Source organism: Vipera ursinii (assembly GCF_947247035.1).
Source record: "Vipera ursinii genome assembly, chromosome: 6".
NCBI classification, from domain to species: Eukaryota; Metazoa; Chordata; class Lepidosauria; order Squamata; family Viperidae; genus Vipera; species Vipera ursinii.
Genome location: NC_139515.1, coordinates 57976546 through 57989918, shown reverse-complemented (window position 1 = coordinate 57989918; position 13373 = coordinate 57976546). Strand labels below are relative to the sequence as shown.

The window sequence follows — 13373 nt, the reverse complement described above, 5'->3', positions numbered from 1 at the left end:
AGAGCCACCTCAGACTGTGAGATGGTAGCACATAAATGAAATAGATAGATAGACAGACAGACAGCTAGTTAGCTAGATTGATTTGCAGAATGAAATACTTCATGTAATATAGTACTTTCTTAAGAATAGTTAGAATTCTGAGAATAAACAATTGAATTGCAAGTTAAAATAAATTTAATTTGCTGATAACTTGAAATAAATACATAAATATGAAAAATATTCCTATGCATTGCTAAAATCAACTTACATGGATGAATTTGGTTAAATGATGAGCACATTTAAGCTTGCTTAAGCACATTTATTCTTGATGATTCTGCATGTTATAGGATATAAGGGTGGTATCTGTTACTCCATTCATTGCTAAGGGAAGTTCAGCTGATCTGGTTGGCTAGGCAGGCAGTCTTTTCCTCCCTCAACACTCTACTTCCTTTTTGAAGCTGCAACCTTGGTGGAAGAGAACAACCATCACTGACAGAAGGAGTGTACCAATCTTTGATCATACGTAGTGAAAATAAATAAATAACAAAGATGCATTTACATAAATATCAGTTAGTGGTATTTTAGGCAGGATCTTAGCATGAATCAGTGAGGAAAACATAATGTCAGCAGGGCCTTTTCATGACATAGGTAAGATCTAAACTCAAAAGAACTTTTGAATTTAAAAATATTCTTTGTATTCTCCCAATTTTTCCTTCCTTCTCTCCCTCACTTCAGCTTTTAGTTGATTCCCTGAACTATTCAATGTTTTGTTTTAATTATCTAGCTTGTAACCAAGAGTCTTACTATTTTCCTTAGTGGGCATACTATTCATCTTAATATTCACTATTTTTTTTCCTTTTTCTTTTTAGATACCTGATTAATGTCACCTTTGAAGGAAGGAATTTATCGTTCAGTGAAGATGGCTATCAGATGCATCCTAAACTGGTTATCATACTTCTGACCAAGTCAAGAACATGGGATAGAGTAAGATATGTTTGTTACTTTTTGAACTGGAATTGGGGCAAAAATGTTCTTCCTTGATCCTGTTACCAGCATACTCACCATCTCAGAGATTCCTTTGGGACACCGGTTACTGGTTCGGTTTGCAAATTTCTGATCACATTTTATTCATCGGTTCAGTTGTTTAAAAGCTTATACTTTTTAATTCACAGAGTAGATTTCAACAGAACAATCAGTGTAGGAAAATAGCACATTTTCTTGTATTACAAGATTTCTGATAGAAGAAAGTAAGTAAGTCAAATGACATGGCCAAGATGAATGGGTGGAATCTAGAAAAATAGACATTTTGTGATGGGGGAGGTTCTGTATTGATAATCTAAAACCATCATAAAATTTTTGTATGTGAAGTTTCTTCCACAATGTTAGAAATTTAAAAGTTGTAATATGAAGAAAACCCATATAACAGCTGAAATGCAAATATTCCTTCCTAGTCTGACAAAACTTCACTGAGTGTTGTCAGTCCAATGAATAAATAGTTTGTAAAGTTAACTACTAGTGAAATAAACACTGACAGGAAGAAGACACCTGGGTGAGCAATGTGACATTAGTTCTGTCTAAAGATTTATAAAGTTTAGTCTAGTGGTTCTCCATTGCAAAGAAGCTGCAGTCCAGGCATGCCCCAATGAGCACAAATGAAGACAATCAGGCTTACAATCAGTACACATGAGTAGACTGCATTGCAAGCTCTAGTCAGATTTTGAACTGTATATAAGAGCAATATTTCACATGGATATATTGAACTTCCTAATGGGAAGTTCATAAATCACAAGGTAATCCCAGTAATGGAACTGAAGTAATAAATATAAAGTTTCTTATTCTTGGGAAACTGATATGCTAAATAAGATGCCAGAACTTGTAAGTTGCCCATATCATAAATATCTGTCCCTTCCACATCTAAAGACATCCCTTTATTTAAACCAAAATCAAGTCTTCCTGTAATGATTTAGCTGCATCTAAGAACATAACATATTCACACATACACATTAAAACTATAATATATAGTTCTTTTTCTCAATATTTTGCTACATCTTTTAGAAACTGAAATTTTGGGGGGTGCAGAAAACAAATAGCATTCAATTTTTCTGAATTGAATTTCTCACCCTTTCTACACAATAAAAATGTATAGATTGAACAGTAATTATATTTGGAATTAAATGTATTATAAATTGTCATAAAGCTGATATTACAAATATTAATAGCAATAACACTTAGACATATATACCTCTCCATAGTGCTTTTCAGCACACTCTGAGCAGTTTACAAAGTCAGAAATATTGTCCCAACAATCTGGGTATTTATTTTACCAATCTTGGGAGGATGAAAGGCTGAGTCAATCTTGAGACCATCAGGATCAAACTTCAGACTGTGGGCAGTGTTAGCCTGCAATACTGCATTCTAATCACTGTGTCACCAGGGCTCCAATATTATATTATCTTCCTACCCCATCTTTGAAAGCCATTGCACATTAAAAGTCACTAGATGCTGCTAATACTACAACTTTACATAAATAAGCATGGTGGAATTCAACTATGTGCTTGCCACAAAATCTGGTTCAGAACACAATATACCTTTCAGAATAATTTGCCTTGACTCAGGTCACATCAGAATTCTCCTTATTTAATTTTGCAACTGATTCAGGATGAGATGTGTGCTTGCCATGGACTATAGATAGTCCTTGTTTCACGACTTGCAGGTCTGTAAAACAAAGGAAAGTACAATTGTGATTTCATAAGCACAATTATGATTTCACTTAGTGACTGAGTAGGAAGGTCCAGTTGTGGTTTCTAAATAAGTATTGCCTGTATATCTTGATGAAAATTCATATCACTACAATTGTCCTTGCTTTCAATAAAATAGAGTGAAATTTATTGGAATTGCTCTAAAAATGAAGTCTGCGAGGTTCAAAAAAATGGGTACACAGGTTTTGGATAGAGATTATTTTAAATTCTAAATGCAGTTATATTTAGAACTTAGTGAAAAGTACCAGTAAGTTACTTATCTCTGGGTAGAATTAGATGACATTTGCGTTTCAGATAATTAAGGTATTTTGTAGAAAGATAATATTTACAAATGGAGTAGTTAAAGAAAATGAAAAGCTCCTTAGACTCAATAATGAATAAGAATAGGATTCCTATTTCTATACCCAACACTGTTCAAAAAATGATGAGATTACCATATGTGGAATTGATTATTTGGCAAAGAGAACTATCTACAGTTGAATTTAGGAGGAGGAAAAAAAAATACAGATTCCTTTAATAAACTATTCTGAAAAGAAATGATGGAGTTGATCTAGGACCTGGGGAAAAAACCCTTAGAATACCTTTATTTAGGCCTTTCTTTTAGTGCAGAAATATAAATGAAAATAGCTCTGCCTAGCTTCTGTTTGGACATCTCCAGCCTCTTCTGCTGTGGAATCCTATGGCTTTAAATTTGGTAAAGGTGGTTTTAAAAAAAACCCTAGATATGTGTTCAATTACTCTCAGGTTTATTTTCTCTTAAAATGAAGAATTCCAATATTACAATATCACGTTCTCCTCAAATTTCTGCTACTTGCATTGCCTGATTGTTTGTTATTGGTTCCTATCAGACCTAGAATAACTGATCTATTAGTGGCTTATTTCACTTTGCCAGCTACAAAAATTAAAAATCATGAGAAGTCTAGAAAAATCATAATCCTGACAATTAACTTGGAAAGATTAACTAGAAAAAGCAAAACAGATCAAATTCTATTAGGTCTGGAATGTGGTGCAAGCCTTACCTACTGAAATACCTAGCCGTATAGCAATTAATCATTGCTGTTTGCTTCTGATAGTTATCAGGTTCATTGCATCAGTTCTGAAGAATTATTTGAGGCCTCTAATATCTGCTGTGATATTGTGACTATAGGCTTTTGGCAAACAATAGAGAAAATTCGAAGTAGAGCTTAACATTTTTTTTTCTTAAATAAAGTTTTCCTGTGCATTTGTTCTAATTTTCCTTAAGTGGAACTAGACACATTAAGTGTTTTGCTAAGTCTTTATTACTGTAAAGATGCGAAGCTTGATTTCACGTAGTGTCAGTACCTTTTAAACAGCATAATAATTACAAGCGTTTGAGTTTCAAGAACTCTTCATCAGTGGAATCGGTAAAGGAGAAGGAAGCATAAAAAATGTAGCTTATTTTGAAATAATCTTTGTACTAAAATCCATTATTGGGTGGAGGGAAGAGAATAGTGTTAAGTTGTGCTAAAGGCTTTCCTAACCCTTGTTAAGCAAAGAAATATACATCCTAGGTGCTGAGAAATAAACAATCTAGCTGTTAAAATGAAATGCGACTCTGTCCTCTGATCAAGAAAATTATTTCTAAAAATTAATTATAATATTAAGAGATCTATTTTTTTAAAGTAGCCATTTCCATTAATTCTTCTTTTCTAAAAATGTGATTTCTAATGTAAGTTTGTAAAGTGAATTAACTTTTGATCCAGTATTTATTATATTCTAATTAAGTAGTACTACATAAATGACCTTGTGACAATTAATGAGGGTGCCACTGAGTTCGATTAATAAGAACCCTTAAAACTACGGTACTAATTCTCTATAAATATAAGTATTTATTTAAAAATTTATATAGCCTCCCATCTTGTAGCTCATAACCAAAAAATAAAATGTCTACTATCTATATATAATCCCCTTCTCACTCCTATGAGTGATATGTATCTCCCTCAATTTCAGATCCTCTATCAGAGGCCTGGGAGCTTGAAGATTCTGTGCAGGTTATAGCTATTCCTAGCCCTGCACTCTTCTGGACAGAGAATTCAAATGTTCCTGGTGTAATGTATTGTGGTTTTTTCTTGTGTGCAAAGTTCACATGTTGTAATTGCTGCTAACGGTTGCCTGTGTAACAGCTTGGGGGTTTTAGCCAGACTTAGGGTCTCCTGCTCAGCCATTGGCTGATTTATGCAGGAACTGTAGTACTTTAAACCTATTGGCTGCCACTTAGTGGCCATCCTGATAAATAGCAGTGCAGATGCACGCACATCTCTCTTCTGTTCCAGCAGCTCAATAAAGCATGTTCAAATGGTGCTTCAAACCAACGCAATACATAACACTGGCGACAAAGGTGAGATCCTGCGTCCCTCGAAGAGCTGCAATGAGTCACTAGGGTGAGGCCAGCGCCGTGCCTGGCTGGGAACGCGGTTTCCCACCCTCTGGTCGGCTAGTCCCCATGCTAGCGACCACGCAGCCCTGCGACCAGCTCCATGGCCAACTGGGAAGCAGGACAGAAGAAACGACTCTCTAGTTGCAAAGACCTTCAGAAATGGCCAAGGTTGGAAAACTAGAAGAATTTGACGTCACTCATCCAGAGAGATGGTTGTCATACATCACACAGGTTGAGAATTACTTGAGAGCAAACAAGGTTTCCAAAGATGGCCTTAAGGCCGCAACTCTCCTTTGCGTCTGTGGCCCAGCCACCTTCGATATTGCGGAGAATCTCATCACGCTGGCCCAGATAGAGTCTGTAGCATTCATGGACTTGAAGAAAAGGTTCGGTGAACACTTCCAACCAAAGCTATCAGTGATAGCATGGCAACACGTGTTCGAACAGTGTGTTCAGCAACCAGGTGAAACAGCCATCAAATTAATCGCAGCGTTGAGACAAGCTTCGTGACTGTGCCAGTTTTTGGTCCTGGAGGAGAGGCTTCAGGACAGGCTCATTTGCAGCATTCGAAGCAGAGAGTTGCAACAGAAACTCTTTGCCAAAGAAACTCTCTTGCTCCAAGAAGCTCTCAAAGAAGTCATGGTGGATGAAGCTGCAGGTGGTGCTGTGAAAGCCATGAGGCCTGCCAAAAGCACAACACATGAGGAAGCGGTCCACCATGAGGATGCCGAACTACAGGAAGAAGATGACTTCAACCAAGAAGTCAACAAGGTCCAGAAGCACCACAACAAGGACACGAGCACTCTTGAGAAGGCAGTTCCCCTTCAGTGCCTGTGCTGCAGAGCCCGCCATCAGCGAGCGGACTGCAAATTCTGACCGGCCATGTGTCGGGCCTGTGGGAAGACAGGCCACATGGCATCCATCTGTTGGGGTTGCCAACAGGACCACAAGCAGCACGATGGTCCAAGGAGAGGTACCGGGGCCCCGGGACAATTTAGAGTGGGGTTCTGCTCCAGTCGCAGAAGTGTCTGCTGCACAGGAACTCGTAGGCCCCTCAAACCTAAATTTCGACTTCAGGTCGAACTGCAAGGCATTCCTTGCAGGATGGAGCTGGATACCGGGTTGGTGATGTCAATTATTTCTCTGAATACCTTCAGACAAGTCTGCAGTTGCAGCAAGCAGTGGCCCAAGCTCAGGCCATCCGACATACTCCTTACTGACTTCCAGAATTCCCTGGTCACCATCAAGGGTGAGGCCACATTGGCTGTCAAGTTCAAGGGGTTTTCGGGGGCCCTGGATGTGTTTGTGGTGGAGGGCCAGAGAACAAGTCTCATAGGCCTTGATTGGTTTGATGCCCTGGGAATCCAAATTACAGTGATCAACCGGGCACAAGCGGCAAACTTGGCATCAGTATGAGAGGGGTTCGCAGACGTGTTTGACACTAGCCTGGGTCAGTACAAGGGTCCTCTGATAACCTTCAAGCTTGATCCTGCCGTAACGCTCATAAGGATCAAGCCCCGCAGAGTGCCATTCGTGTTTAAGCATAAAATTGATGCAGAGCTGGACAAGCTAGTAAACCAGGGAATCTTACAGCCCGTAGATAGCGGGGACTAGTAAACTCCCATTGTCACACCACTTAAGGCCAATGGGGAAATAAGAATCTGGGCTGATTACAAATGTACCCTTAACAGGGCCTTGCAGCAGCACGTGTACCTGGTGCCAGTTGTGAGCCACATTCTGGCATCACTGCAAGGGGGTACCGTGTTTGCAAAATTAGATTTAGCTCAGGCTTATCAACACCTACCGGTTGATGAGGCCACCGCAGCTGCGCAAACAATCGTAACACATAGGGGGGCATTCAAAGTCAAACGCCTCCAGTTTGGGGTTAGCGTGGCCCCAGGAATATTCCAAGGAGTAATGGAGTGCACATTAAAGGGCATTCCAGGGGTTTGCCCCTATTTTGATGATGTGCTCATTGCCAGTGAGTCCACTGAGGTGCTTGCTGGGAGGCTAAAGGCCATCCTCCAATGGTTCCACTCTGCGGGACTTAAACTGAGAAGGGACAAATGTAAAATTGGGGTCCCTTCTACTGAGTTCCTGGGTTTCCACATTGATGCCGATGGCATCCACCCTGCCAAATCCAAATTGAGAGCCATTCAGATGGCACCTTCCCCCAAGTCAAAGGGGGAGCTCCAGGCATTCCTGGGCCTCCTGAACTTTTACCATGCATTCTTACCTAACAAGGCCACAGTGGCAGAGCCGTTACACCGGCTCTTGGATAGGAACGTCCCATGGAAGTGGACCAAGGTCCACAAAAGTAGTTTCAAGGCAGTAAAGGCACTACTCTCTTCTAATTCAGTGCTCATGCATTTCAATGAGAAATTCCAGTCTGCCTGGCCTGTGATGCATCCCCTTATGGGGTGGGGGCTGTTCTAAGCCATTTGTCCAGAGATGGGACTCGTCCCAATTGCATGTCAGCTGCTGAGTGAAATTACGCTCAAATTAACAAAGAGGCTTTGGCCATTGTGGCCGGGGTGAAAAAATTCCACAATTACTTGTATGGCAGGGAATTCACAATATTCACTGATGACAAACCATTATTGGGGCTGTTCACTACTGACAGACAGACCCCTCAAATCCTCTCATGCAGAATGCTAAGGTGGTCCATTTTCCTATCTGCCTATAACTTTAGGTTGACATTTAAACCTGGAAAGGACATGGGCCATGCTGATGGCCTAAGTAGGTTACCATTGTTTCACGTGGACTCAGATTCGGCTCCAGCTTCTCACATCTTGTCAATCCAAGATTTGCCCGAGTTCCCTCTACATGCAGGGGATGTGGCTGCAGAAACTGCTGCAGACAAAGTTCTGAGCAGGGTTCTGGCATGGGTTCACACAGGGTGGCTAGAAAATAGCTGTGGACCTAAGTTCCAGAGTTATTTTACTCACAGACATGAGCTTTCAGCTCATAAGGGGTGCATCCTGTGAGGGAGCAGGGTCATTGTCCCCACTTCATTAAGGCAGCATGTATTGCAGTCTCTCCATGAGGGTTATCCGGGCATTGTTCAGATGAAGGCATTGGCACGGAGCTACCTTTGGTGGCCTGGGTTAGATAAGGCTATTGAGGCCCAGGCACACGGGTGTTACACGTGTCAACAGTCCAGACCAGAAATTCTGCAGGCTCCAGTCCACAGATGGGATGAGATTCATACACCATGGTCAAGGATCCATATTAACTTTGCTAGCCCTTTTCAAGGGCAACTATTTCTGATAGTGGTTGACAGCTAGTTCAAATGGCTGGAAGTAATTCCCACATCAACTATGACTACTGCTAGGACCATCCAGGTGCCTAAAAAGCTTTTTGCAACACACGTCGTAGTCTTGGACAACGGGGCCCAGTTCACAGCAACAGAGTTCCAGGTCTTCTTGAGCGCAAACCTCATAAGGCATGCCACATCAGCCCCTTTTCATGCTTCCTCTAATGGGCAAGCCGAATGCATGGTGCGCACAACAAAAGAGTCACTGAAGCGAATAGTGACTGGAGATTGGCACCATAGGCTTGCTGATTTCTTGCTGAGCCAGCATACTACGCCTTGCACAGTGACCGGAAAGAGCCCAGCAGAGCTTCGCTGGGGAAAAAGACTAATCATGAAACTGGACAGGCTGCACCCTGACAGGGTAGCAGCAGACACCTCATGCCCGAAAGCTCCACGGTAGTTGCAAACTGGTGAGGGGGTGTGGGTCCAGAATTATGAGCATGGGAAATTGTGGGTTCTGGCCACAATTGTCAAAATTTCTGTCCCCCTCTCCTACGAGGTGGCTATGGATGGGGGGAGGATCATCCACCACCATATTGATCAGCTGCATAAGTGTTATGCAGAATAGTCACAAAGTGAGGACCGTGCGCAAGACCCGTTCCCAGGGCCAGAAACTGGCATCAGAACAGAGCAGTTCACACGCTCTTGCAGTCAATTCAACGGGGAGGTGGTTGTAAATGGGCACAGCCTGGGAGTGCAACATGGGTCCTGTGACGGGGAAAGCCAATCAGAAAAAGACAGCTGCTGTGCTAACTCTGCTCCAGCATTGGACTTTGGTCTGGGCCAACCTGGAAGGGCCAATCAAAGGGACTCGAGTCAGTCTGACTCTCGTGAACCTCTGACTACTGGTCTACCCAGCCCAGCGGGCAAGCTGGTAGACCACAATGTGCCTGGATCTTCCAGGTGTTCTACAAGGTCACACAGACCATCACCATATCTGCAAGACTTTGTGCCTAAAGGATTTGTAGAATGTGTGTACATTCTAAGGGGGAGGGGTGTAATGTATTGAGTTTTTTCTTGTGTGCAAAGTTCATGTGTTGTAACTGCTGCTAATGGTTGCCTGTGTAACAGCTTGGGGTTTTTAGCCAGATTTAGGGTCTCCTGCTCAGCCATTGGCTGATTTATGCAGGAACTGTAGTACTTTAAACCTATTGGCTACCACCTAGTGGCCATCCTGATAAATAGCGGTGTGGATGCATGCACATCTCTCTTCTGTTCCAGTGGCTCAATAAAGCATGTTCCTGTTTTCACCTGCTCGTCTCACCTCGTGCTTCGAACCAATGCAATACATAACACCTGGGATCTATTGGAGCCACTCTCTCAGCTGAGGAGTTGCAGCCTTGAATGCTCCTACTACCACAGGGATTACTTTGGCCTTTGCTTTCCATATTCTCTCTAGTCCTCCCTTCAGGCCTTGGTACTTTCCCAGCTTCTCATATTCTTTCTATAACCATCACCATCACTATCATTAGACTTTGTTCCTTTTCTACTACTGAAATGTCTGATTGATATTGTTAATTGGCTAATACCCAGGGCTTTTTTTGTCATAGAACGCCCTGAACGGAGTTCCAGCACCTATTTTGGATGGAACCTTGTAGGGTAGGCAAGGCGGGTTGTATGACGTGTGTGAGTTCCGGCACATTGTTTTTTACAAAAAAAGCACTGCTAACACCTGTCTGTCTGTCTGGATCTGGAATTTCCATAGGATTTTAGCTTTCTTATTTCCATTGTTTCCATTGTTTCTGGGTTATTCTCCTGACAGCGATAAAACAGACTAATTTGCTGAATGTTTTGTAAACCAACAAATTTGGAAATGTATGTGTGTCGGTGGGGAAGAAGGGGTGCTAATTGGTTCATATTCTGTGGGACATGCTGGCATAGACTCAGCTGAAGGTATTTTAGTAGCACCAGACTTGATAATGAATATTAAATGCACTTGGGACTGGTTTGCACATGAGACAGATGGTGGCATGGCAGGTTTCAGTATTGTTCCTTCCCATCATGATTCCTTATTTTATTTTACTAAAACAGTGAATGTTATTTGAACATTCATTGCCACACAAAAACAAATAATCAGAAATCATATTTTTATCTATATTCTTTATTAGTTTATATTGGATCATATTATTTTAGAATTATGTAAACTACTTCCACACTTGTATATTTTCTTCTTCACTCACATATTTTATTTTGATCCTCATTCCAGAATAGGGAGAAAATGAAGAGATATATCATAGCATGATTTATTGCTCAATCTATAAATTACTTGATTTTGATGAATCCGAAACAGGAAAGGGGATCAGAACACATGAGAATATGGATGTGAGCGCAACACTCAGCCATTGAGTATCACCCATGATTTTCTTAGAGTTATTTATTCCTCAAGAATATCTGATTTTAACACATTCTCTTAATCCTGCTGTTTATTTCTATGTTTGTAAGTTCAAGGCTTTGTAAGTGAAATAATTGATTGTACTGATGTTATTTGTATAAAATGTTGAATTTTCCTTCTTTTTTCCCCATTCATTTTTTTACTAACAATTACATAAGCATCCTTTTTTGCAATATATGTTTTAAATCCAAGCCAAGAAAAAGCCACTTCAGAGATCTGGGTGTTAGCAAGCAATGTGTGAGCAATACATTACCAGATCTTTTTTAACTGAATTGGAAAACTGCTGTAATTCAATTATTTTAGCTTCCATTAAATATAATCATGAACTGCTCTTAGAGCCTATTCAAGCAATCTATTGGTAATAAATACTGATACAAATATTCATTGTCTTTTCTTTTTATTTATTAATTTTAACCCATCTTTATTATTGTTTAATTAGATTTGTAATAAGTATTAAACAGATAATTTTTTTAAAAAAATCCCATAAACAAATTAAATGTGATATCTTACAACCAGACATTGTTAAAAACAATATTGGGGAACTGAGTTCCCCACAGGTTTAAAAAAAAATCCTGTTACTTGTTACAGGTAATGCATCAATCACAAAATCAGTTATCTTTGATTATCAGAAACATAATGAAGATTTGTTTCATTGTTTTGATCTGATCTTTAACATAATTACACTGATATACAAACATAGATACAGTACAGTATTTTTTAAAATAGCAATAACACTTAGACTTATATACAGCTTCATAGTGCTTTACAACACTCTCTAAGCAGTTTACAGTCAGCATATTGCTCTCAACAATCTGGGTCCTCATTTTACTTACCTTGAAAGGATGGAAGGCTTAGTCAGCCTTGAGCCAGTCAGGACTGAACTCCTGACAGTGGGCAGAGTTGCAATACTGCATTTCAACACTGCACCATCACAGCTCCAAATCAGGGCTTTTTCATCTTTTCACAGATTGTATAACTTTTTTGTTGTTGTTAGTTGTGAAGTCGTGTCCAACCCATCGTGACCCCATGGACAATGTTCTTCTAGACCTTCCTGTCCTCTACCATCTTCTGGAGTCCATTTAAGCTCACGCCTACTGCTTCAGTGACACCATCCAGCCACCTCATTCTCTGTCATCTCCTTCTTCTATTGCCCTCCATCTTTCCCAGCATTAGGCTCTTCTCCAGTGAGTTCTTCCTTCTCATTAGGTGGCCAAAGTATTTGAGTTTCAACTTCAGGATCTGACCTTCTAAAGAGCAGTCAGGGTTGATCTCCTCTAGGACTGACCAGTTTGATCGCCTTGCAGTCCAAGGGACTCACAGGAGTCTTCTCCAGCACCATAGTTCAAATGCCTCAATTCTTTGGCGCTCAGCCTTTCTTATGGTCCAACTTTCACAGCCATACATTGCAACTGGGAAGACCATAGCCTTGACTATACACACTTTTGTTGTCAGGATGATTTTTAGGATATGACAATATTCAAGTACCACCACTGCTCTTAGCAAGGTGTCAAAAACTTGATGACTAGAAAAAAAGGGGGGATTTCGGGTTTTACTGATTAGATTGATTTGTTGTTATAGAAATGTCTAGTTTATACTATTATGCTTTAGTTGAAGTTCTATGTTAATGCTTCATTCTACTGCAGCAGAGGAAGTCGGAAGTCAATGCCTTTTCTTTTCTCCTTCTCCCCCTCACTTTCTCCCCCTTTTCCTCCCCACTGTGTCCTACTATTTGCTTTTGCATTTTTGTATTTTATTCTATAATCTAATAAAATGTTATAAACCGTAAAAAAGGGAAAAAGTACCAGTTTTAATTTCTTTGGTGGTGATTCCTTTGCTGAATCACTTTCCCTTTGCACAAGTGTATGATGAATTTATCCATAGTTATTAATATGCACCACTATCTTGCTGGTCAGCTGGCTGGTTGGCCCTTCTTCCTCTTTCCCTCTCCTCAATCTTTTTCCTCCCTGCCTGCTGGGCTCTCCTTCCACAGCCTCTTCTCCGTCCCCTTCTTTCCCTGTCAATTATTCCCCGCTCCCGCCAAAACCACCTCCTTTTATATCCTCTCCTCTCTTCCCTCCCCTCCTCCTTTTCTCTTCAGTGCACCTCCAGCTATGCGCTGCTTCTGGAAGTGCCAATCAGCTGGAGCCGGGTGCCTATCCTGGATGCTCAGCAGAGCCCCTGCAACAATGCTGCTCCAGCTGACTCTCCCACAGGTCTGTGTGGTGCTGTCACCACTTTAGCTCATCCCCCCACTACACTTTCACACTTTTTTTTACACTTTTTTTACAGTACTTTTCAATCCTTTGAATGTGTACTACCTGCCAGGTGCCAAGTACCACCAGTGGTATGCATACCATGGGTTGAAAAGCACTGTTCCAAATGATATTGAACTGATGATTTTCAGTTAAAGACAAAGTATTTCAGGCTCATTCCTATACATACTCATGGCAGCAGTAATATGGTTTTTTATGCCATCTCAAGATTTTGCCTTCTTCTCATACCCAATTTACATCTTCAGCTGCTTGGACT

General features: G+C 40.8%; 1 protein-coding gene across 1 annotated transcript in view; it reads left to right on the top strand.

Annotated features, from left to right (window-relative positions):
• GRIN2B (glutamate ionotropic receptor NMDA type subunit 2B) overlaps window positions 1-13373 on the top strand; it is a gene marked incomplete at both ends in the record, with an annotated part of 276911 nt that overhangs the window by 151606 nt on the left and 111932 nt on the right. The window contains one exon of the mRNA XM_083366736.1: window positions 849-963. Within this exon, the coding sequence (XP_083222862.1) occupies window positions 849-963 (115 nt within the window). The remainder of the gene's footprint in view (window positions 1-848; window positions 964-13373) is intronic.